This window comes from Nerophis lumbriciformis, linkage group LG23, assembly GCF_033978685.3.
Source record: "Nerophis lumbriciformis linkage group LG23, RoL_Nlum_v2.1, whole genome shotgun sequence".
NCBI classification, from domain to species: domain Eukaryota; kingdom Metazoa; phylum Chordata; class Actinopteri; order Syngnathiformes; family Syngnathidae; genus Nerophis; species Nerophis lumbriciformis.
In genome coordinates this window covers 36,909,425-36,935,652 of record NC_084570.2, presented here as the reverse complement: position 1 = coordinate 36,935,652, position 26,228 = coordinate 36,909,425, and the positions used below count along the sequence as shown (strand labels likewise).

General features: G+C 41.1%; 1 protein-coding gene across 2 annotated transcripts in view; it reads right to left on the bottom strand.

The window, feature by feature from the left end:
• Positions 1–1,616: 1,616 nt before the first annotated feature.
• The window catches only part of kcnq2a (potassium voltage-gated channel, KQT-like subfamily, member 2a), a 111,162-nt gene continuing 86,550 nt past the window's right edge, over positions 1,617–26,228 (bottom strand). The window contains exons 11-16 of one of the 2 annotated variants that reach the window (XM_061985628.2): positions 19,820–20,028; positions 16,649–16,666; positions 12,636–12,741; positions 8,040–8,171; positions 3,119–3,212; positions 1,617–3,047 (exon numbers count right to left, since the gene is read on the bottom strand). In XM_061985628.2, the coding sequence (XP_061841612.1) occupies positions 2,304–3,047; positions 3,119–3,212; positions 8,040–8,171; positions 12,636–12,741; positions 16,649–16,666; positions 19,820–20,028 (1,303 nt within the window). In that variant the 3' untranslated portion in view covers positions 1,617–2,303. The remainder of the gene's footprint in view (positions 3,048–3,118; positions 3,213–8,039; positions 8,172–12,635; positions 12,742–16,648; positions 16,667–19,819; positions 20,029–26,228) is intronic. The other variant, XM_061985629.2, reaches the window with a different exon arrangement.

Below are 26,228 nucleotides of genomic sequence, written 5' to 3'. Positions count from 1 at the left end.
CGTTTTTTTCCCCTTCTCTGGGATTATTTTCCCAGTTTTGATCTTGGACGTCTGGTCATTTAGCATATAAGAATATTCTATTACTGTTAAGCAAACTATGAATAATAAAACATGCCAAAACATGTGTCCTTTATCATAGCTACACGTATGACAAAAAACTGCGAGAAAATGAGTGGTATTCAGTGAGGTAAGATTAATTAAATGCGCTGACAGTTCATTGCTCCTGCCAAATGAATTGCACTGAGTGGAGCAGATCACCACTCCAAGATGGCGGCTCCACGTCTCGTTAGCGCCAGTAGGCAGTAGCGCTCGATGCTGCGTACCCTTCTAAGATGTCTATGGATACTATAGCCAGAAAATTAATTCCACTAACAAGATTGCCTGTTTATGTTTCTCTCTCCGTTTTTGTTAGCGAGCAAGCTACTTCCTGGTTGTTAGCTAGCAAGCTACTTCTTGGTTGAAGGTTTTTTTTTAGACACTTGTGATTTAGGGCTATATAAATAAACATTGATTGATTGATTGATTTTCTTCCATTTTGTGACCTAAACAAAAGTGAAATCATCGCCTAGCATCTTATTTGTGTTAAGTGTCTGTATTTGTGTATGTTTTTAGCTAGCAGGCTACTTCCTGGTTCACAAAGGTTGATACATCAAAGGACAATATATTATTTTTCTATCCTAGCGTGAGGGAACCTTTTCCAGCTTGACTCAAAAAGCAAAACAATTTAAATAGGTTTCTAAATAAAGTGAAACAATCATGGAACATCTAGTCAGTATGTTTTTAGCTAGCAGGCTACTTTCTGGTTCACGGAAGTTAATATATAAAACGACATTTGTGTTTGTTTATTTTATGCTAACGTGCTACTCCCTGGTTCATAGAGGTTGATATATAACAAAACAAGTTTTAGTCTAGAGTAAGGGGAACGTTTTTGACTTATTAAATGTGTAAGCGAAGTGAAATATTGAAAGAGCACCTATTGTTTATCTCTCAATTTTATAAGCTAGCAGGCTACTTCCTGGTTTACGGAGGGTGATATGCGACGGCACCTTAGCATGTTTTGGATTTTAGTGCAAAAAAAGCTTTTCTACAAAGCCAGAAAATAAATTCCACCAATAAAAAACAATCTTGGATCACCTTTGTTAATGTTTTTCTGTATGTTTTTAGCTCGCAGGCTACTTCCTGGTTAACGTACGCTGGGACTTTTTTTTCTCGTTCCAACACAATGGAAATTATTTATAAACTAATTCTGCTAACAAAAAAGACACAATCATGCATATATTTACGTTTCACATTTTGTGTTTTAGCTAGCAGGCTACTTCCTGTTTGACATATGTTGGGACTTTTTTTTCTCGTTCCAACACAATGGAAATTATTTCCGTGACTCAAACTGGCAAAACGTATAGAGAAAATGTTAAAATTTAAATAAGTGTCCAATTTGTGTCCATTTGTTTATGCTAGCAGGCTACTTCCTGGTTCACAGAAGTTGATAAATAAAACGACATGTTTTTTAAAAAAACTTTTTTCTATTCAAGCATGAGGGAACATTTTCTATCTTAACAAAATAAATGTTTTCATTGTGACTCAAACTTCCAAAGCCAGAAAATAAATTCCGCCACTAAAACACAAATAATCTTGGATCGCCTTTGTTTATGCTTCTCTGTATGTCTTTAGCTAGCAGCCTACATCCTGGTTAACATGCGTAAAGACTTAAAACATTTTTTGTCAGTCAGCAAAATTATTTTCATGACTCAAACAGTATAAAATAGAGAGAAAAAAATAATTTAGCAAAATAAAAAACATTGCAGTGTTTAATTTGTGTTTGTTTATTTTATGCTAACGTGCTACTTCCTGGTTTGTAGAGGTTGATATATAACAAAACAAGTTTTAGTCTAGAGTAAGAGGAACGTTTTTGACTTGACTCAAACAGAGACAAATGGTTATTAAATGTGTAAGTGAAGTGAAATATTGAAAGAGCATCTATTGTTTATCTCTCAATTTTTTTTAAGCTAGCAGGCTACTTCCTGCTCCACAGAGTAGGAATCCGTCATTTTGTGTTTGGGGGCACATTGTAGTACATTTCTACCGTGGCTCAAAAGGATGCTGTGATATGTTGGAGTACTTGAAGTATTGTTTAAAAACTTTCACAGGAGTCGTTTTGGGGAAAAAGGTTGCAAACGAGCTAATCCTTTCTCGGCGCTTCAGATGCGCCATAACGGAAAAACCAGTGACTGAAAAAAAAAACCACTCACCGACGAAGATGACGTCATGTCACGTCATTGTCTTGAGGGTCACAGTGGGCGGAGCTACTTGTGCGGAGGCCATACTTTGTCGCCGGTGAAGGACAGAGGTGAGGGGGCGTAGAGGTCTGAGTCTGTGTCAGATTCGCCCTCGGCTAAGAAAGGTCTCACCTTGGCGCAGAGTGGAGATGGGGCTCCGGGTTTGGCCCCTGCTGCGGCGGCAGCGCCGCCTCCTCCCCCGCCTGAAAAGAAAGACGGGCCGAAAAAGTCCTCCTTGGCCTGAGAGATGCTGAATCCGCTAAAGGAGCGCTCCAGCTCCTCGTGGTCCACCGACGGGATGGAGAGGGACGTGTCGCTGCCGGCGTTGGCGCCCTCTTGCGGACGCCGCCTCTGCCTGCGGCTGCGCCTCCTGCTCAGGGAGCCGCTCTCCTGACTGGTGCGGTCGTGGGGCGGCGGCGGCGGGAGGCGAAACGGCGGTGGGGAATCGGGCGTGTTGGCCATGCTGCTGCTCCAGGCCGGCTGGGTGACGGGGTGCTGCCGCTGGTGCTGCCACGACGTGGAGGGCCGGCTGCCCGGCGGCGTACCCGCCGACCCTGAGGCGTCCGACAAAGGCTCTTTGGTGCACTGGTAATCCATGCCTGAGAACACTTTCGCTTCCACAAGCTCCTCCTTCTCCTCCGAGCTGTGGTAAGGCGGGGCCGGGTACGGTTCTTTGGAGTTAAAAAAGGCCTCAGTCTCGGAGCGAGGGATGCCCATGCGCTGAATATACGCGTGGACCAGAAAATCCAGCTTCCTGTCCATGCAGACCACCTGCCAGGAGAAGAACGTCCACGAAACCAAGATGAGAAAACTTGAACCAAACCCAGCGAGTCACTTCTCACCTGCTTCTCCACTTTGACTAGACGTCCCATCATGCTCTGGTCCTCTGCCGCCTCCGCTTCCCATTTCGGACCTTTGCCCACGATCTGGTCCACTCTAGCGTTGCAGAAAGGCAGAGCTGAAGTTAGAGATTCACTTGCATTGCTCCGTCGTGGTAAAAAAGGAGCTGAGCAGGAAGGAAAAACTCTCAATTTAGCGGTCGATCTACATTCCCATCCTCACCCACGGTCATGAGCTTTGGGTTATGACCTAAAGAACAAGATCACGGGTACAAGATCTACAGTTCCATCCTCACTTATGCTCATGAGCTTTGGGTTATGACCTAAAGAACAAGATCACGGGTACAAGATCTACGGTCCCATCCTCACCTATGGTCATGAGCTTTGGGTTATGACCTAAAGAACAAGATCACGGGTACAAGATCCACGGTCCCATCCTCACTTATGGTCATGAGCTTTGGTTTATCACCTAAAAGAAAAGATCACGGATACAAGATCTACAGTCCCATCCTCACCTATGGTCATGATCTTTGGGTTATGACCTAAAGGACCAGATCACGGGTACAAGATCTACGTTCCTATCCCCACCTATAGTCATGATCTTTGGGTTTTGACCTAAAGGACAAGATCACGGCTACAAGATCTACGTTCCTATCCTCACCTATGGTCATGAGCTTTGGGTTATGACCAAAAGGACAAGATCACGGGTACAAGCGGCCCAAATTAGTTTCCTTCGTCGGGTGGCGGGGCTCTCCCTTAGAGATAGGGTGAGAAGCCAGATGAGGTTCGGGTATCTGGTCAGAATGCCCCCTGAGTATCCCCCTGGGAAGGTGTTTAGGGCTCGTCAGACCGGTAGGAGACCATGGGGCAGACCCAGGAAACGTTGGTGGGACTATGTCTCCCAGCTGGCCTGGGGACACATCGGGATCCCCTGGGAGGAGCTGGACCAAGTGGCTGGGGAAAGGGAAGTCTAGACTTCTCTGCTTAAGCTGCTGCCCCCGCGGCCCGACTTTGGATAAGTGGAGGATGGATGGATGGATGGAACATGTGCTTTAAAGTCAAAGGTAATTTGTGGAATTAATGGTCAAAAAAGGGAGTCACGAGACCTTTATCAAGCACTGCAGTCCGAGGAAAAACACCTGTAAATTGTGTAGGTTTCATTTGAAATGCCTAGCCTGGATGAGACCTCGGGGCAGACCTGGGGCACGCTGGAGGGACTATGTCCAACAGCTGGCCTGGAGCACCTCGGTGTCCCCCCAGTGGAACTGGAGGAGGTGGTCGGGGACAGGGAAGTCTGGGCACCTCTGACCCCACAACCCAGAAAATGGCTGGATAGACGGACATTTTGTTGGAACCCAAGTTACTGAGTAGTCTGTTTGAAGGGTTCATCTCTCGAGTGAGACCTTTAAGTCCGGGGCCAGGTATTCACAGCCTAATGTTACTTTCTTTTTAAACCCTCTACTTCATGGGTGGCAAACCTACGGACCGCGGGTTTGATACCGGCCTGCAAGATGAGTTTTAGTAAGAATTTATTTTTAAAAGAATGTTTTTTTTCTAATTTGTGACCTGTTTTGAAAAATATATTTATTATAAATATATATATTTTTTAATTGATAAAAAAAATTCAAAGATAGAATTTTGAACATTTTTTTATTATTATTATTATTATTATTATTATTTAATGTGTCCTGTCCATCCACTCAAGACAAATCATCATGTTGATGTAGATGATCTATATTTGCTGTACACATTTACTTTACACAAGATACTTCTGACAAGACTCAGCAGCATCGCGTGGACATCGGGATCGGTACCTCTGGATTGGCAGACCGGGGTGGTGGTTCCTCTCTTTAAGAAGGGGAACCGGAGGGTGTGTTCTAACTATCGTGGGATCACACTCCTCAGCCTTCCCGGTAAGGTCTATTTGGGTGTACTGGAGAGGAGGCTACGCCGGATAGTCGAACCTCGGATTCAGGAGGAACAGTGTGGTTTTCGTCCTGGTCGTGGAACTGTGGCCCAGCTCTATACTCTCGGCAGGGTCCTTGAGGGTGCATGGGAGTTTGCCCAACCAGTCTACATGTGTTTTGTGGACTTGGAGAAGGCATTCGACCGTGTCCCTCGGGAAGTCCTGTGGGGAGTGCTCAGGGAGTATGGGGTATCGGACTGTCTGATTGTGGCAGTCCGCTCCCTGTATGCTCAGTGCCAGAGCTTGGTCCGCATTGCCGGCAGTAAGTCGGACACGTTTCCAGTGAGGGTTGGACTCCGCCAAGGCTGCCCTTTGTCACCGATTCTGTTCATAACTTTTATGGACAGAATTTCTAGGCGCAGTCAAGGCGTTGAGGGGATCTGGTTTGGTGGCTGCAGGATTAGGTCTCTGCTTTTTGCAGATGATGTGGTCCTAATGGCTTCATCTGGCCAGGATCTTCAGCTCTCGCTGGATCGGTTCGCAGCCGAGTGTGAAGCGACTGGGATGAGAATCAGTACCTCCAAGTCCGAGTCCATGGTTCTCGCCCGGAAAAGGGTGGAGTGCCATCTCCGGGTTGGGGAGGAGATCTTGCCCCAAGTGGAGGAGTTCAAGTACCTCGGAGTCTTGTTCACGAGTGAGGGAAGAGTGGATCGTGAGATTGACAGGCGGATCGGTGCAGCGTCTTCAGTAATGCGGATGCTGTATCGATCCGTTGTGGTGAAGAAGGAGCTGAGCCGGAAGGCAAAGCTCTCAATTTACTGGTCGATCTACGTTCCCATCCTCACCTATGGTCATGAGCTTTGGGTTATGACCGAAAGGACAAGATCACGGGTACAAGCGGCCGAAATGAGTTTCCTCCACCGGGTGGCGGGGCTTTCCCTTAGAGATAGGGTGAGAAGCTCTGCCATCCGGGGGGAGCTCAAAGTAAAGCCGCTGCTCCTCCACATCGAGAGGAGCCAGATGAGGTGGTTCGGGCATCTGGTCAGGATGCCACCCGAGCGCCTCCCTAGGGAGGTGTTTAGGGCACATCCGACTGGTAGGAGGCCGCGGGGAAGACCCAGGACACGTTGGGAAGACTATGTCTCCCGGCTGGCCTGGGAACGCCTCGGGGTCCCAAAGGAAGAGCTGGACGAAGTGGCTGGGGAGAGGGAAGTCTGGGCTTCCCTGCTTAGGCTGCTGCCCCCGCGACCCGACCTCGGATAAGCGGAAGAAGATGGATGGATGGATGGAAGATACTTCTCTTGTTTGTATTTCACTTTATTCAATGTTTGGCTAGCATTTTATCAAACAAAACCAGTTTTCTTTTAAGTAATATAGAAATGTATCAGAGCTGTTTAAATATTTATAGAGGAATTAATTAATCATATAACCGGCACCCAATGTTATTGGAAAAATATTTATTTTAAATCGCGAAATGTTTAGAATCGAGAAACGATTCTGAATGGAATCGTTACCCCCAAGAACCGAATCAATTCATGAGGGGGCAGAAGATCCACAGCCCTAGTGGACTATATAGAATTGAATTTTCATGAATTGATTCGGTTCTTATGGGTAACAATTCCATTCCAAACAATTCTCGATTTAAAATCAGTATTTTTTTAATAACGGCGTGGCGCGGTTGGGAGAGTGGCCGTGCCAGCAACCTAAGGGTTTCCGGTTCGATCCCTGGCTTCTACCACCCTAGTCACGTACCCATGTGTCCTTGAGCAAGACACTTCACCCTTGCTCCTGATGGGTCGTGGTTAGTGCCGTCAGTGTGTGAATGTGGAAATAGTGTCACAGCGCTTTGAGTGCCTTGAAGGTAGAAAACCCATTTTAACATTAGGTGACAGTTCTATGATTAACTACATTCCTCCATAAAATAGATAAACAGCTCTGAGATCCATCCAGCCATCCATTTTCCTTTCGGTGTCGCGGGGGGTACAAGTTGCCACCTATTCTAGATTATTTAAAATATTTTTTTTTAAATACAATTCTACCCAAACATTTAATAAAGTCAAATACACACAAGAGAAGTATACAACACTTCTCTTTTCTAAAGTAAATGTGTACAGCAGATATGATCATCTACATCAAGGGTCCCCAAACTACGGCCCGACAGCGTCCAGGATCCGACCCGCGGGAAGTCCCAAGTTAAAAAAAAATTATATATATATATTTAATCTGTCCTTTCTAATCCATTTTCTACCGCTTGTTACTCTCGGTGTCCCCTAGCCGCTCAGGCAAATCATATTGTCTAAAAATGCATTTTTCCATCGATAACGTGAAATGCGCACTCTTTCAGTCAATTAGTGCGCGAGGAATATATATATATATATATATATATATATACATATATATATATATATATCCTCTTGACAAAATTGGTTCAGTTCAGCTAAATTTGTTGGTTTTCTGACATGGACTTGTTTCTTCAGCGTTGTCCACACTAAGTCAGGACTTTGGGAAGGCCATTCTAAAACCTTAATTCTAGCCTCATTTAGCCATTCCTTTACCACTTTTGGCGTGTGTTTGGGGTCATTGTCGTGTTGGAACACCCAACTGCGCCCAAGACCCAACCTCCGGGCTGATGATTTTAGGTTGTCCTGAAGAATTTGGATGTAATCCTCCTTTTTCATTGTCCCATTTACTCTCTGTAAAGCACCAGTTCCATTGGCAGCAAAACAGTCCCAGAGCATAATACTACCACCACCATGCTTGACGGTAGGTTTGGTGTTCCTGGGATTAAAAGCCTCACCTTTTCTCCTCCAAACATATTGCTGGGTATTGTGGCCAAACAGCTAAATTTTTGGTTCTTCTGACATCACATGGACAAAGATAAGGCCTTCTGAAGGAAAGCTCTGTGGTCAGATGAAACAAAAATTTAGCTGTTTATACAGCAGATATAGATCATCTACATCCACATGATGGTCTTCTGGCCAGGTGTTGATGAGCCATGCTGGCCAAAGGCACACTTGCCTGGACTGCAGGTTCTTGATCCGCGTCAGCATGTCCAGGTGTCCTGCAGAGTACTGCTCGATCACGTCCATCACGTCGTACGGCCGCAGGCTCTCCTTGAACCTCCTCTTGGACACCAAGAACTTCATGACGCTGAGGGGAAAGCACATGTGTCCACTGTACAACAACTAGGAAGGCTTTATTTCATCTCTTTGGAGACACGGAATCAATGGAGGCAACAAAGAGTGTACCGTATTTTTCGGACTATAAGTCGCAGTTTTTTTCATGGTTTGGCCGGGGGTGCGACTTATACTCGGGAGCGACTTATGTGCGAAATTATTAACACATTACTGTAAAATATCAAATAATATTATTTAGCTCATTCACAGAAGAGACTAGACGTATAAGATTTCATGGGATTTAGCGATTAGGAGTGACAGATTGTTTGGTAAACGTATAGCATGTTCTATATGTTATAGTTATTTGAATGACTCTTACCATAATATGTTACGTTAACATACCAGGCATGTTCTCATTTGGTTATTTATGCGTCATATAACGTACACTTACTCAGCCTGTTGTTCACTATTCTTTATTTATTTTAAATTGCCTTTCAAATGTCTATTCTTGGTGTTGGGTTTTATCAAATAAATTTCCCCCAAAAATGCGACTTATACTCCAGTGCGACTTATATATGTTTTTTTCCTTCTTTATTATGCGTTTTCGGCAGGTGCGACTTATACTCTGAAAAATACGGTACTTACAAGAGATTGACCGACACCGATTAATATCAAATCATATCAAACTTTATTTATTTACTGTAAATTCCGGACTATAAGCCGCTACTTTTTTCCCTACTCTTTGCACCCTGCGGCTAATTTATGGATTTTTCTTTGCTGATGGCAATAATGCAGATAGTTTTCATTAAACACTTGCAGACACTTGATAGTTTTCATTAAACACGTGCAGACACTTAAATGGTGTGTTATCGTTTGTGCTATGGCGCCATTTCTTTTGACAAGTGTGCTCACTGCAGGTGCTGCAGGGTGAATGTGAGTTCCTTCCTGCTGTTTAAAGCTTTGAACCGGAAGTACGAGTGCTGCTCCGTCTTTTAACCATCCATAGCGGTTCTACTCGTATGGATTCTTCATTCATCACTCTAAGCAATGTTTATAAGTTTTACAATATAACAAAATATTCATACTTACTAAACCGTTCCATATGTGATGTCTGTAGGAGTGTTTTCATGCATATTTGTACGTGCTATCATAATGTAATAAAGCTAGCATTTGCTAATTTGCTAACATGTTTACAAGTGTCTGTGTTAGTATCATTAACTTACAATGACATTCTTTTTGTATTGTTTCAGTTTCACAAATTCCTCAGTAAATACACCAAAACGTCACCGTGGAGTTATTGAGTCTGTTTAGCTGATTGGAGAGCTGGCTTGCGCAGCTAGTGGGTCCATGACCATGACTTCTATTTTGTTGGATCAGCCGTTTTACTGTCGTGTTACAGACAATTAAGGTATGTAAATAAATATTTACAAAATATCTCTGTGTAAAAAACTAATTTTACAATGTGTATATCTGCGGCTAATATATGGATTTAATACATTGTAATGTTTCCTCATAGGGAACCCTGAAATATTGCAAACATTTAATTAAAAACAATTCTGGGCTCCTTCATGTAGATTAGAGTTGATGGCTGACATAATTTCTTCCTGGATGTTACAGAAAGTATGAGAATGGGTGAGCTGCTGCCTGCTCCTATTTACTTGTATACTAATTTGTCCACATATTTACACAAAGTCGAACTTTTGCCAGAATTATTTTCTGTCTTCATCTCTACTTTAATGATGCAATGCAGTGAGCAGCAAAAACAAACTAAATGAATGTCAAAAACTGGATTTCCCGGGGGGAAAAAGTGAAAGATTTGACAGGTAAGCGGAGACTGGAGACTGCAAAGGGTGAGAAACAGCACAGCTGAGCATACCGGAGGAAGAATTCTCACGAGAACTCAAATACATGTCAGATATCAAAATATATTTGGCCAGAATTATTGACAATGAGTAATTTGTTTTTTGTAAATTCGTTTTAAAAAGGGGGATTTAGGGTTATTACTATCGACTTCACTAATTATTATGGTATCATATGTGCAGATATTGTATCTGCTAAAGTGGTTCTGTTGTACGAGCTCACAGCATGTGTGGGCACGGCTGCCGGTGAACCTCGAGTGACACGAATCAGCTCAAAAACAAAAAGTACGAGTGTTTCGATCCAATATTGGTATCTTGTATCGGCTCGATAGAAAAAACACATGTAGTCCTGCAGCGGGTTTACTTGTGCAAAGTAATTGAAGTCATTTACAAAAGGTAAACATGCAAGGCTATAGGCAACAAGCAACTACACAACAGCTAAGCACACGATAGCACACAAGCTAGACAGGTAATCATTCTTGAACAATAAAACAAAGTATCAAATAATTCTAACTGCATATTACTCAAACATACAAAGTCTCCAAAGCAGTGTTAGAAAGTATCCAGTAACAAACGGTATTCAACATTATTCAACTTTTAGAATCAGTGAGTGGGGTTAGGTTTCTGGTTCGACTTTTGGAATCAGCTAGTGGGATTAGGTTTCTGGTTAGACTTTTGGAATCTGTGAGTGGGGATAGGTTTCTGGTTAGACTTTTGAAATCAGTTAGTTGGGTTAGGTTTCTGGTTAGACTGGGGTTAGTTTCTGGTTAGACTTTTGAGATCAGTTAGTTGGACTAGGTTTCTGGTTAGACTGGGGTTAGGTTGCTGGTTAGACTTTTGAAATCAGTTAGTTGGGTTAGGTTTCTGGTTAGACTGGGGTTAGGTTTCTGGTTAGACTTTTGAAATCAGTTAGTTGGGTTAGGTTTCTGGTTAGACTGGGGCTAGGTTTCTGGTTAGACTTTTGGAATCAGTGAGTGGGGATAGGTTTCTGGTTAGACGTTTGGAATCAGTGAGTGGGGATAGGTTTCTGGTTAGACGTTTGGAATCAGTTAGTTGGGTTAGGTTTCTGGTTCGACTTTTGGAATCCGTTAGTGGGGTTAGATTTCTGGTTAGACGTTTGGAATCAGTTAGTGGGGCTAGGTTTCTGGTTCGACTTTTGGAATCAGTTAGTGGGGTTAGATTTCTGGTTAGACGTTTGGAATCAGTTAGTGGGGATAGGTTTCTGGTTAGACTTTTGAAATCAGTTAGTTGGGTTAGGTTTCTGGTTAGACTTTTAGAATCAGTGAGTGGGGTTAGATTTCTGGTTAGACTTTTGAAATCAGTGATTGGGATTAGATTTCTGGTTAGACTTTTGGAATCAGTGAGTGGGGTTAGGTGTCTGGCTAGACTATTGGAATCAGTTAGTTGGGTTAGGTTTCTGGTTCGACTTTTGGAATCAGTTAGTTGGGTTAGGCTTCTGGTTCGACTTTTAGAATCAGTGAGCGGGGTTACGTTTCTGGTTCGACTTTTGGAATCAGTCAGTGGGGTTAGGTTTCTGGTTAGACCTTTGGAATCAGTGAGTGGGGTTAGATTTCTGGTTAGACTTTTGGAATCAGTTAGTGGGGATAGGTTTCTGCTTAGACTTGGAATCAGTGGGGTTAGGTTTCTGGTTAGACTTTTGGAATCAGTTAGTGGGGTTAGATTTCTGGTTAGACTTTTGGAATCAGTGAGTGGGGTTAGATTTCTGGTTAGACTTTTGGAATCAGTGATTGGGGTTAGATTTCTGGTTAGACTTTTGGAATCAGTGAGTGGGGTTAGATTTCTGGTTAGACTTTTGAAATCAGTTAGTTGGGTTAGGTTTCTGGTTAGACTTTTAGAATCAGTGAGTGGGGTTAGGTTTCTGGTTAGACTTTTTAGAATGAATTAGTTGGGTTAGGTTTTTGGTTAGATTTTTAGAATCAGTGAGTGGGGTTAAGTTTCTGGTTAGACTTTTGGAATCAGTCAGTGGGGTTAGGTTTCTGGTTAGACCTTTGGAATCAGTTAGTGGAGTTAGGTTTCTGGTTAGACATTTAGAATCAGTGAGTGGGGTTAGGTTTCTGGTTAGACTTTTAAAATCAGTGAGTGGGGTTAGGTTTTTGGTTAGACTTTTAGAATCAGTTAGTGGGGTTAAGTTTCTGGTTAGACTTTTGGGATCAGTGAGTGGGGTTAGGTTTCTGGTTAGACTATTGGAATCAGTTAGTGGGGTTAGGTTTCTGGTTAGACTTTTAGAATCAGTGAGTGGGGTTAGGTTTCTGGTTAGACTTTTGGAATCAGTTAGTGGGATTAGGTTTCTGGTTAGACTATTGGAATCAGTTAGTGGGGTTAGGTTTCTGGTTAGACTTTTGGCATCAGTTAGTGGGGTTAGGCTTCTGGTTAGACTTTTGGAATCAGTTAGTTGGGTTAGGTTTCTGGTTAGACATATGGAATCAGTGAGTGGGGTTAGGTTTTTGGTTAGACTTTTAGAATTCAAAATTCAGATGTAATAAAGTGTAAGGTAGTATGTGTTTTTCTTTGTAAATACTGGTATCATCTGCTGATGTAGTATTCTTGTTTTCATACAGGCTGATGGATACAACAATAATGGATACATTTTCTTCTTGATTACAGGTGGTTTGACTCACCATATTGCTCGTATGGCCACCCTCAAGCCTGGCGGCAACTCCTGCGTAACAAACTGGCAGTGACAACTCTTGTCGTCGCCAAGGTCCTCTCCTGGGAAGCTGGCCTCTGCGGAGCAAAGACAAGGAGCAGATTGTTGTAGGTCGTCACGGCAACCCTGCGCCAAGAAAGGAAGCAAAGATGTTGCTTTTAACATTGTCCACTTAAGTTTAGAGTTTGGTCAGGAAATACTCCATCCTGGATGAGTCGCACAGGTTGACCACTTTGCAGCGAGGTGCATTCAGGCGTGTGTACGAGTGGTGTAAGAGTACAAGTACTACCAGGTACGCTACAGACCAGAAACATTTTGACGGGCAGGAAGTGGAACTGCCATCAGGGATGGGTACCGAAACCACGGTAGTAACCAGACCCAAACAGAAAGAAGCTATCAGTGAAGTGAAGTGAAGTGAATTATATTTATATAGCGCTTTTCTCAAGTGACTCAAAGCGCTTTACATAGTGAAACCAAATATCTAAGTTACATTTAAACCAGTGTGGGTGGCACTGGGAGCAGGTGGGTAAAGTGTCTTGCCCAAGGACACAATGGCAGTGACTAGGATGGCGGAAGCGGGGATCGAACCTGGAACCCTCAAGTTGCTGGCACGGCCGCTCTACCAACCGAGCTATACCGCCCCAGTGCTTCCTTTCAGTGCTAAATCAATGCAGATTCAGCGAACTGCTACAATAATAACACTGCACAAGTAATACAAAACCAGTGAAGTTGGCACGTTATGCAAATCGTAAGTAAAAACAGAACACAATGATTTGCAAATCGTTTTCAACCTATATTCAAATGAATAGACTGCAAAGACAAGATATTTAACGTTGGATCTGGTAAACTTTGTTGTTTTTTGCAAATATTGGCTCATTTGGAAATTGATGCCTGCAACATGTTTCAAAAAAGCTGGCACCATTGGCAAAAAAGACTGAAAAAGTTGAGGAATGCTCATCAAACACTTATTTGGAACATCCCACAGGTGAACAGGCTAATTGGGAACAGGTGGGTGCCATGGTTGGGTATAAAAGCAGCTTCCATGAAATGCTCAGTCATTCACAAACAAGGACGGGGCAAGGGTCACCACTTTGTCAACAAATGCGTGAGCAAATTGTCTAAGAACAACATTTCTCAACCAGCTATTGCAAGGAATTTAGGGATTTCACCATGTACGGTCCATAATATCATCAAAAGGTTCAGAGAATCTGGATAAATCACTGCACGTAACCGATGATATTACGGACCTTAGATCCCTCAGGCGGTACTGCATCAAAAAGCGACATCAGTGTGTAAAGGGTATCATCACATGGGCTCAGGAACACTTCAGAAAACCACTGTCCATAACTACAGTTGGTCGCTACATCTGTAAGTGCAAGTTAAAACTCTACTATGCAAAGCCAAAGCCATTTATCAACAACACCCAGAAACGCTTCGCTGGGCCCGAGCTCATCTAAGATGGACTGATGCAAAGTGGAAAAGTGTTCTGTGATCTGACGAGTCCACATTTAACAATTTTTTGGAAACTGTGGAATTCGTGTCCTCCGTAACAAAGAGGAAATTAACCATCCAGATTGTTCTAGGCGCAAAGTTGAAAAGCCAGCATATGTGATGGTATGGGGGTGTATTAGTGCCCAAGGCATGGGTAACTTACACATCTGTGAAGGCACTATTAATGCTGAAAGGTACATACAGGTTTTGGAGCAACATATGTTGCCATCCAAGCAACGTTATACCCTGCTTATTTCAGCAAGACAATGCCAAAGCACGTGTTACAACAGCGTGGCTTCATAGTAAAATAGTGTGGGTACTAGACTGGCCTGCATGTAGTTCAGACTTGTCTCCCATTGAAAATGTGTGGTGCAATATGAAGCCTAAAATACAACAATGGGGACCCCGGACTATTGAACAACTTAAGCTGTACATCAAGCAAGAATGGGAAATAATTCCACTTCAAAAAATGGTCTTCTCAGTTCCCAAACATTTACTGAGTGTTGTTAAAAGGAAAGGCCATGTAACACAGGGGTAAAAATGCCCGTGTGACAACTTTTTTGCAATGTGTTGCTGCCATTAAATTCCAAGTTCCTAATTATTTGCAAAAAAAAATTAAATTTCTCAGTGTGAACATTAAATATCTTGTCTTTGAAGTATATTCAATTGAATATAAGTTGAAAAGGATTTGCAAATCATTGTATTCTGTTTTTAATTACCATTTACACAACGTGACAACTTCACTGGTTTTGGTAAGCACTATTGTTGTGGTAATCTAAAATTCCCTGTGTAATCTTGTCTGTCTTCGCACCTGTTGACTCTCTCTCTTGTCCACAGTATGGCGGGCAGCTGGCGCGAGGCAGCACACACCTGAGGACAATTAGGTCTCACCCTATTTAGCCTGGCTGCTCACAGCACATGAGCGGTGGTTACTTTGCCTACGGTTTTCTCAGTCGCAGATGTCTATGGTCTTGCCAGAGAACTTCCTAGTCCGACTTGTGTCCCTCTTCTCAGGTTTGCCTGTATTATTCCTAGCCTTGTCTAGCGTCCTTATTTTGTACTTTGTTTTTCTTTGCACTTTTCTGTGAAGTATTTTTCCTAGTTTTTGTGTAGCGCTTTTGGTTTAGTGTATATCATTTACCTTAGTAGTTTTTTGCAAGGTGTGTTTTTGTATTTTCCACCATCGCTTTATATAAGTATTATAGCATAAGTATTGTAGTATTAGTGATATTATGCAAGTAATATATTGTAAGTAATATAGTATTAGTGACATTGTAAAAGTAATATATTGTAAGTAATGTAGTAGTAGTGATATTGTACAAGTAATATATTATAAGTAATGTAGTAGTAGTGATATTGTACAAGTAATATATTGTAAGTATTGTAGTAGTGGTGAAATTGTACAAATAATATATTGTAGTATTAGTGATATTGTACAAGTAATATATTGTAAGTAATGTAGTATTAGTGATATTGCAAAAGTAATACATGATAAGTATTGTAGTATTAGTGATATTGTACAAGTAATATATTGTAAGTAATGTAGTATTAGTGATATTGAACAAATATATTGTAAATGTTGTCCAGGGTGTACTCCGCCTTCCGCCCGATTGTAGCTGAGATAGGCTCCAGCGCCCCCCGCGACCCCAAAGGGAATAAGCGGTAGAAAATGGATGGATGGATGTAGTATTAGTGGCATTGTACAAATATTATATTGTAAGTACTGTAGTAGTAGTAGTAGTGATATTGTACAAGTAATAAATTAAATGTAGTAGTAGTAGTTAAACAAGTAATACAGTATATTGTATTGTAACAACACAGCACTTCATCATTATGCACCAATCACGGTTAAGACAAGAGAGGTTGCATTCATGAACCATCGGATTTATGAGCATCAACACAACAGTACATTCTGTATTCCTGCAATTTGTTGGGGATTTAATTTTTTATTGTACAGTTATTTCATTTCATTTATTGAATTGAAGTATTTCAATTACTAGTGACTCAATAAAAAGGTTTTCTACAAAAATATGCTTGTTTTAAAAAATTTTAAGTACAGACTCAGAAACAATACACCGATTCGGTACTAGTATTGGTTCAGATGTCAACGATACCCATCCCGACTCTGTAAACAAATAAGGTGCAGTCCAGTCTTTGGCTACAGGGAGTCATAGACAGCTATAGTGCCAAGGAGAAGCCAGAGCTCGAAAACCCTCTTGGCTAGTTCAAGTCCCCAGTTCAGGAAGACTTGGCTTTACTATTACACCACTTGTACGCATATGTCATGCAACATGGTGATGGGGGGCCATTTCCCCTCAACTCTGGGCACCACTTGACTTGAACCCACCCTAACTTACCTACTCCCACCATATCTGAGTCAACCCCACGTAAGAAACATGAAGAGGGGTTCAGGTCAAGTGATCACAGGGAAGCAGCATGCAGTATTATTTTTGTGGAAGCTCGTCTTGGTGCCCAAGCAGAAACATGTCTTACTTATTAAACCTTCAATTGCTGCAAGGAGAGAGAAGAGGACATGTGACACAATTCAATATAGATCCTACTAGAAGGACAACTTGTTATATGTTCAAACAAGTGCTAAAGAGCAGTTTGTATACCGTATTTTCCGGACTATAGAGTGCACCGGTACACAAGCTGCACCCACTAAATTTGAGAAAAACTAATTTTTCCCGAATATTAGCCGCACCCGACTACAAATCGCGGATATATACGTTGTGAAATTAGTTAATTACACTAAAATATTTTGTAAATGTTTATTTACATACCTTAATTGTTTTTCAAATGGTGTCTTTAACACGGCAGTAAAACGGCTGATCAAACAAAACAAATAGTCGTCATGGACCCACTAGCTGCGCAAGCTAGCTCTCCAATCAGCTAGACAGACTCAATAACTCCACGATGACGATTTGGTGAATTAACAAAACTAAAACAACAATACTAACACAGACTCATGTAAACGTGTTAGCATATTAGTTAATGCTAACGACGATAGCTTGATTACATTACAAGAGCACGTACAATAATGCACGAAAACACTCCTACAGACATCCCACGTGGATTGTTTTAGTTGTATTGTAAAACTTACAAACGTTGCTTGGAGTGATGAATGAAGAATCCATACGAGTAGAAAAGCTATGGACGGATAGAAAACTGAACGGCACTTCTGGTTCAAAGCTTTAACTATTACCTAGCTGCACCTGCAGGGAGCGAACTCGTCCAAAAGATGGCGCCCTAGCACAAACAATAACAAACCATTCGAGTGTCTTTGCATGTGTTTGATGAAAACTGTTTGCGTTATGGCCGTCAAATCCATAGACTAGCCGCACTGTCAAAGCGTAGGAAAAACCGAGCAGTTTATAGTCCAGAATTTAGGGTACTAAAATATTAGCAGATGGAAAGTACGATGATATCAATTCAATCAATATCAGCAAAAAAAAACAAGTATCTTGCAAGTAAAAATAGTTGTATATTATTTTAAAAACAATTTATGTTTAAAAGACTAGTCTAGATCAGGGACGTCAAACTGGCTTTCATTGAGGGCTACATTGCAGTTATGGATGCTCTCATAGGGCCAATAATATATGCCTTTTATTATTGATAGCATTTTTACCTACACTGTAGAAAAACATCTGTAGTCACCATCATTTTATTGTAAAATACACAGCACTCAAAATGCCAGCGCCCCCTAGAGGGCCGCCTAGAGTATATATTTTTCACAACTGGGGTCCGTAGTACACCTTTCCACCACTAGTGGCAGTAATGACAATATCAAACAAATAAGAAGTATTTGAAGCGCAGTAAAAGTAGTAAAGCTGTATTTTCATTTGCACTTAAATGTTATTGACAGTTTAAGAAACATACATATTACTTATTACTAATTTAATTAGAACTTATTTATTTTAGCAATGCTTAGATGTATTTTTCAGCCATTTTTATAAGTCATTTCTTTTGCAGATTATTTGATTAATATTAATTTTTGTAATCAGCCTGACCAAAGCCATGAAAATGATATTAGTTAAAAACGCTGATCTACAGTGTTTTTACAACATATTACAGTAAATGGAAAAACACTACCACTGTTTTTTTACAGTAAAAACTGTCAGCTTAGTCGAAAGAATTTTACTGTAAAAGTAAAATAGTTCTTTTTACAACATATTACTGAAAATGGAAAAACAGTATGGCTGCTTTTTATTTTATTTTAATTTTTTTATTCTGGCAACCGAGCTTACCGTTTTTTTTTTACCATTAAAAATCTGTGGTACTGTTTTTTCAATTTACAGTAAAAGACTGTAAAAACAACATCCGTAGGTTTTACAGTAAAAAAAACTGGCAGCTCAGTCGCCAGAATTTTACTGTTAAAAAAACACCCAGTGGTAGAGTTTTTTCAATACAATTGTTTACAATTTGCTTTCAATTAATAAGTCAAGCAGATATATATTATCCACTTAAGGAAAAAAAATGTTTGGGTAAGTAAGACATAGCAATATTTGTTGAAATACTGGATATTTGTAAAGTTTAAAAAGTATGCAACTTCATGCAATACATTAATTGTTCTTAAGGCCTAATGAGAAACCTAACCCTACCGTAACCAGAATCCGTACCCCACTAACCTTTTCCAAAAGTCTAACCAGAAACCTAATCATAGTAACCCTTTCCAAAAGTCTAACCAGAAACCTAACGCCACTCACTGATTCTAAAAGTCTAACCAGAAACCTAACCCAACTAACTGATTCTAAAAGTCTAACCAGAAACCTAACCCAACTAACTGATTTCAAAAGTCTAACCATAAACCTAACACAACTAACTGATTCCAAAAGTCTAACCATAACCCTAACCTCACTCATTGATTCCAAAAGTCTAACAAGAAACCTAACCCCACTCACTGATTCCAAAATTCTAACCAGAAACCTAACCCAACTGATTTGAAAAGTCAAACCAGAAACCTAACCCCACTCAATGATTCTAAAAGTCTAACCAGAAACCTAACCTCACTCACTGATTCCAAAATTCTAACCAGAAACCAAACCCAACTGATTTCAAAAGTCTAACCAGAAACCTAACACCACTCACTGATTCTAAAATTCTAAACAGAAACTCAACCCAACTGATTCCAAAAGTCTAACCAGAAACATAACCCCACTCACTGATTCTAAAAGTCTAACCAGAAACCTGACCCAACTAACTGATTCCAAAAGTCTAACCAGGAACCTAAACCCACTAACTGATTCCAAAAGTCTAACCAGAAACCAAACCCCACTCACTGATTCCAAAAGTCTAACCAAAAACATAACCCCACTCACTGATTCTAAAAGTTTAACCAGAAACCGAACCCAACTAACTGATTCCAAAAGTCTAACTAGAAACCTAACCCAAATAACTGATTCCAAAAGTCTAACTAGAAACCTAACCCCACTCACCAATTCTAAAATTCTAACCAGAAACCTACCCCCACTCACTGATTCCAAAAGTCTAACCAGAAACTTGACCTCAACCCCTAAACTCTAACTCCTAATTACATTGTGTCATGAAATCATCAAGTATAAAAGATATGTGTGTTGAATCCAGTCTATCTGGTTCCTAAGAGCTAAAGGTTCCAGGTCCAAGAGGCCAAAGAACTTTGAATAAAAAGTCTAGGCTTCACTTTACCCTCAGAGTTTTGACGTGAGGCGCTCCCCCTGACTCTGAAAGAATGCTTAGGCCCGCCTCGGTTCTTCTCTGTGAAGCTCCAGCTCTTGGAGAACTTGCCTGGGCTCGCATCGGCGCCATCTTCTGGCACGGGAGACTGGTCTCTCCCTTTGGCCAAAGGAGTCTTGGAAGGACTGGGGAACACCTTGTCCTTCAGGCTCGCCTTCCGACTAGGAGGAGTCATAAAATACTTAGAAAGGCTTTGTATCATGTTTTTTGTACGGAAGTAACATCTTCATGGTGTCATCCTGGGATGGTGCTGATCTTACCTGAGGAGAACCTACAGCAGAGGGAGCCATGTCCATATATGGGCATTCAGTGGGTTGGGCAAGCAGCAGGAAGCTACCAGCCAGCATGCATGGAAGCAAAGTGACATCTCAAAATGTGAACATGCAAATAAGGAAATGAACCATGTGCAAACAAGAAGCCAAAAGCGGTGAAACAGCAGCGAGCAAATAAAGGTTGACATTATAAAAAAAAGAAGGGCAGTCAATTAAGGTTTATAATACAACATAAGGACAGTAAATAAAGGTTTACAGATGTGAGGACATAGTCATCATACATTGTGTTGCTAGGCAGAAAGCACAATTCCAACCTAATCAAATATAGACCACGGGTCCGTTTCCTGGCCTACGTCTGCTGCCTCACACAGCAACCAAGAGTTGGCAGGGAAGGAATCTAGTATTTTCACAATATTAGGGGTGTCCCCATCTGATAGTCTGATATCTTATACTTTCATGTACGTTACAACGCAGTGAGCAAAACGTTTAAGGTAACATGGCACAATACTTTTGATGTGCAGCCAACACAGGATATCAAATATCACACAGCAAACAACATGGAAGTACACACACTACTACTACTATTACTACTAGCTGCTACTACTACTACTACGGGGGAATAATGAACAAAGCAATGACACAACATGTAAGTACACACACTACTACTACTACTACTACTACTACTACTACTACTACGGGGGGATAATGAACAACAAAGCAATGACACAACATGTAAGTACACACACTACTACTATGGGGGAATAATGAACAACAAAGCAATGAAATAACATGTAAGTGCACACACTACTACGGGGGGCCTAATTAAGGGATTTTTCTTCATCGACGACCATAAAGCAAATAGTTTTCACTAAGCACATGCAAATACCCTTTTGGATGAGTTTGCTGGGTGAATGCCTATTGTTTTTGCGGCTGTTTAAAGCTTTGAACCGGAAGCAGAAGTGCGTTTCCATCTTAGAGCTGTCCATAGCTTTTCTACTTTTATGGATTCTTCATTCAATATGACTAAAACATCCATCCCATCCATCCATTTTCTACCGCTTATTTCCTTATTCTGCTTACACCCTGGACAAGTCGCCACCTCATCGCAGGGCCATGACTAAAACAATTCTTCCTTACTAAACCGTCCCGTGTGTGATGTCCATAGGAGTGTTTACATGCCTATGTGCACGTGCTATTATAATGTAATCAAGCTAGCGTCGTTAGCATTAGCTAAGATCCTAACATGCTCACAAGTGTCTGTGTAAGTATTATTAACTTAAATGATAAATGGGTTGTACTTGTATAGCGCTTTTCTACCTTCAAGGTACTCAAAGCGCTTTGACACTACTTCCACATTTACCCATTCACACACACATTCACACACTGATGGAGGGAGCTGCCATGCAAGGCGCTAACCAGCACCCATCAGGAGCAAGGGTGAAGTGTCTTGCTCAGGACACAACGGACATGACGAGGTTGGTACTAGGTGGGGATTGAACCAGGGACCCTCGGGTCGCGCACGGCCACTCTTCCACTGCGCCACGCCGTCCCTTACAACTTACAACGGCATTCTTTTTGTATTGCTATAGTTTTGTAAATTCACCAAATCGTCACCGTGTAGTTATTGAGTCTGTTTAGCTGATTGGAGAGCTAGCTTGCGCAGCCAGTGGGTCCATGACGATGACTTCTGTTTTGTTTGATCAGCCGTTTTACCGCCGTGCTACAGACACCGTTTGGAAACAATTAAGTTACAATTAGGTAAATAAATATTTACAGAATCTTTTTGTAATAACTTATTTCACAACATATATATCTGCAGAATATAGTCCGGTACGGTTAATATATGGATTTTTTTTTTTACATACAATTTTGTGGGTGTGGCTTATAAACCGGTGCTCTCTATAGTTTGGGAAAATACGGTAATTATAGTTGCAAATAAAGTTTCCAAGGCAGAAGCGAATCAGAAAATATCCAGTAACAAATGTGTCTGCGTCATTCAACTTACTGCCTCATGAGCTTACCTTCATGAATTGTGTCACTGAAAACAATTACCACCCCAATTCAACTTAAAGGCCATTCCAGATGGTTGATTCTAAATAGGCCAGTCTTTTTCCATGTTTGACTAAATTCACTTGATCGAGCCTTTTCTAACGTTCCACACTACAAAAGAACACAAGATTGGTATCGGGTCAACAACGCTAACACTCGAGGCTCAAATATCTGCATCCAATGGGGAATGAGAAACTCGTATTGGCACACCCCTTTTGAATACAAAGTATTTATTATAGGACCTCAATTGCACCTGCCCTATGACTAACTCTCAACAGCTCCAAAGATGAAGTAAGCTCGTGCTGCAACACAGACTTGCAGTGCAGTGCAACAAGTGTACCTAAAAGTTGTTGGACAGCAGCCACAAAGTCTGCCATTGTGTGTGTTGTCATGACTGGAGCCGTGGGAGAGACACAAACAAGAGCAGTGGATACAGTGGCAGGAAAACAACATACTGTGTTTGCAGAAATACTACCTTGAAAAGGTCACGTATTGCAGTATTTCTAACAGCTTTATTGGAAATGTGCCTAAATCCCAGCCTTGATGCTGAATTTAGAGCATCCAAAAGGGCTTTTAGTAGATTTAATGATAATGATCTGTCCGTGCCTGTTTTACTTCAAGAACTACTTGGTCCTCTTTTTACCACATAATAGATGCCAATAAATCAAGTAAGAATTCTCCATGTTTATATACCTTTTCCAGAGACTTTTATTTCAAAGCATTTCTTGACATTGTCACTTCCGCTTCCTTCTTGACTTGTGGCAATGTGAACTCGGGTTGTCCGGTATACCGGTACTAGTATAGTATCGCGGTACTGATGAATCAAAAACGGTACTCTCTCTGTAAGTACCGGTTCTCCGTATTTAAAAAAATAAATAAAAATTTAACAGGCATGACGGCGCACCGTAGTCACGTCGTGACATTGCTGGTTTTACAAGCAGAGGAGCATGTTCGGCAGCGCACACACACGGAGTACTTACAAACAGACACAGTGTGTGGACAGAAAAAGGCTTAAAAACTAACGATAAAGGTGAAGTTACATATATATATATATATATATATATATATATATATATATATATATATATATATATATATGTGTGTGTGTAAATATACATATGTACAGGCTGTATATGTGTGTTTTTGTTTATGTACGGTATATACGTGTGTGTATATATGTATGTACAGTCGCTATCAAAAGTATACAAACACTTGTAAAGAACTGACTGTTCTTTACTGGCTGTCTTGAGTTTCCAATAATTTCTACATCTCTTATTTTTTTGGTGATAGAGTGATTGGAGCACTTACTTGGAGCACTTACTTGTTTGTCACAAAACACATTCATGAAGTTTGGTACTTTTATGAATTTATTATGGGTCAACTGAAAATGTGACCAAATCTGCTGGGTCAAAATTAACATTGCTGTATACATACAGCAATGTTAATATTTGGTTACATGTCCCTTGGCAAGTTTCACTGCAATAAGGCGCTTTTGGTAGCCATCCACAAGCTTTTGGTTGAATTTTTTACCACTCCTCTTGACAGAATTGGTGCAGTTCAGCTTTTTGTTGGTTTTCTGACATGGACTTGTTTCTTCAGCATTGTCCACACATTTAAGTCAGCACTTTGGGAAGGCCATTCTAAAACCTTAATTCTAGCCTGATTTAGCCATTCCTTTGAACACTTTTGATGTGTGTTTGGGGTCATTGTCGTGTTGGAACACCCAACTGCACCCAAGACCCAACCTCCAGGCTGATGATTTTAGGTTGTCCTGAAGAATTTGTAGGTAATCCTCCTTTTTCATTGTCCCATTTACTCTGTAAAGCACCAGTTCCATTGGCAGCAAAACAGGCCCAGAGCATAATATTGCCACCACCATGCTTGACGGTAGGTGTGGTGTTCCAGGGATTAAAGGCCACACCTTTTTCTCCTTCAAACATATTGCTGGGTATTGTGGCCAAACAGCTCATTTTTTGTTTCATCTGACCACAGAACTTGTCTCCAGAAGGTCTTATCTTTGTCCATGTGATGTCAGATGAAACAAAAATGGAGGCCTTCAATCCCAGGAACACAACGCCTACCATCAAGCATGGTGGTGGAAGTATTATGCTCTGGGCCTGTTTTGCTGCCAATGGAACTGGTGCTTTACAGAGAGTAAATGGGACAATGAAAATTACCTCCAAATTCTTTAGGACAACCTAAAATCATCAGCCCAGAGGTTGGGTCTTGGGCGCAGTTGGGTGTTCCAACAGGACAATGACCCCAAACACATGTCAAAAGTGGTAAAGGAATGGTTAGAATTAAGGTTTTAGAATGGCCTTCCCAAAGTCCAAACTTAAACATGTGGACAATGCTGAAGAAGCAAGTCCATGTCAGAAAACCAACAAATTTAGCTGAACTGCACCAATTATGTCAAGAGGAGTGGTCAAAAATTCAACCAGAAGCTTGTGGATGGCTACCATTCGAGCGAAAGGCGGGGTACACCCATTTTATTTAACATATATAATATTTTTACAAAAAAGTCCTATATACCAATAATGTTATCAATTTAAATCAGAGATAAAAGTCATATTACAATACATGTTTGCGAATTTATGAGGTAAAAACTATACATTTTCTAACAATAGACAATAATAATAATATGATAAAAAGTTTGTATTTTAACAGAATTCATAGGAATAATATTGTATTGAGAATATATAGTACAAACCCCGTTTCCATATGAGTTGGGAAATTGTGTTAGATGTAAATATAAACGGAATACAATGATTTGCAAATCATTTTCAACCCATATTCAGTTGAATATGCTACAAAGACAACATATTCGATGTTCAAACTGATAAACATTTATTTTTTTGCAAATAATCATTAACTTTAGAATTTGATGCCAGCAACACGTGACAAAGAAGTTGGGAAAGGTGGCAATAAATACTGATAAAGTTGAGGAATGCTCATCAAACACTTATTTGGAACATCCCACAGGTGAACAGGCAAATTGGGAACAGGTGGGTGCCATGTTTGGGTATAAAAGTAGATTCTATGAAATGCTCAGTCATTCACAAACAAGGATGGGGTGAGGGTCACCACTTTGTCAACAAATGCGTGAGCAAATTGTTGAACAGTTTAAGAAAAACCTTTCACAACCAGCTATTGCAAGGAATTTAGGGATTTCACCATATACGGTCCGTAATATCATCAAAGGGTTCAGAGAATCTGGAGAAATCACTGCACGTAAGCAGCTAAGCCCGTGACCTTCGATCCCTCAGACTGTACTGCATCAACAAGTGACATCAGTGTGTAAAGGATATCACCACATGGGCACAGGAACACTTCAGAAACCCAGTGTCAGTAACTACAGTTGGTCGCTACATCTGTAAGTGCAAGTTAAAACTCTCCTATGCAAGGCAAAAACCGTTTATCAACAACACCCAGAAATGCTGTCGGCTTCGCTGGGCCTGAGCTCATCTAAGATGGACTGATACAAAGTGGAAAAGTGTTCTGTGGTCTGACGAGGTCAAATTTCAAATTGTTTTTGGAAACTGTGGACGTCGTGTCCTCCGGACCAAAGAGGAAAAGAGCCATCCGGATTGTTATAGGCGCAAAGTTAAAAAACCAGCATCTGTGAGGGTATGGGGGTATATTAGTGCCCAAGACATGGGTAACTTACACATCTGTGAAGGCGCCATTAATGCTAAAAGGTACATACAGGTTTTGGAGCAACATATGTTGCCATCCAAGCAACGTTACCATGGACGCCCCTGCTTATTTCAGCAAGTCAATGCCAAGCCACGTGTTACATCAACGTGACTTTATAGTAAAAGAGTGCGGGTACTAGACTGGCCTGCCTGTAGTCCAGACCTGTCTCCCATTGAAAATGTGTGGCGCATTATGAAGTCTAAAATACCACAACGGAGACCCCCGGACTGTTGAACAACTTAAGCTGTACATCAAGCAAGAATGGGAAAGAATTCCACCTGAGAAGCTTAAAAAAAGTGTCTCCTCAGTTCCCAAACGTTTACTGAGTGTTGTTAAAAGGAAAG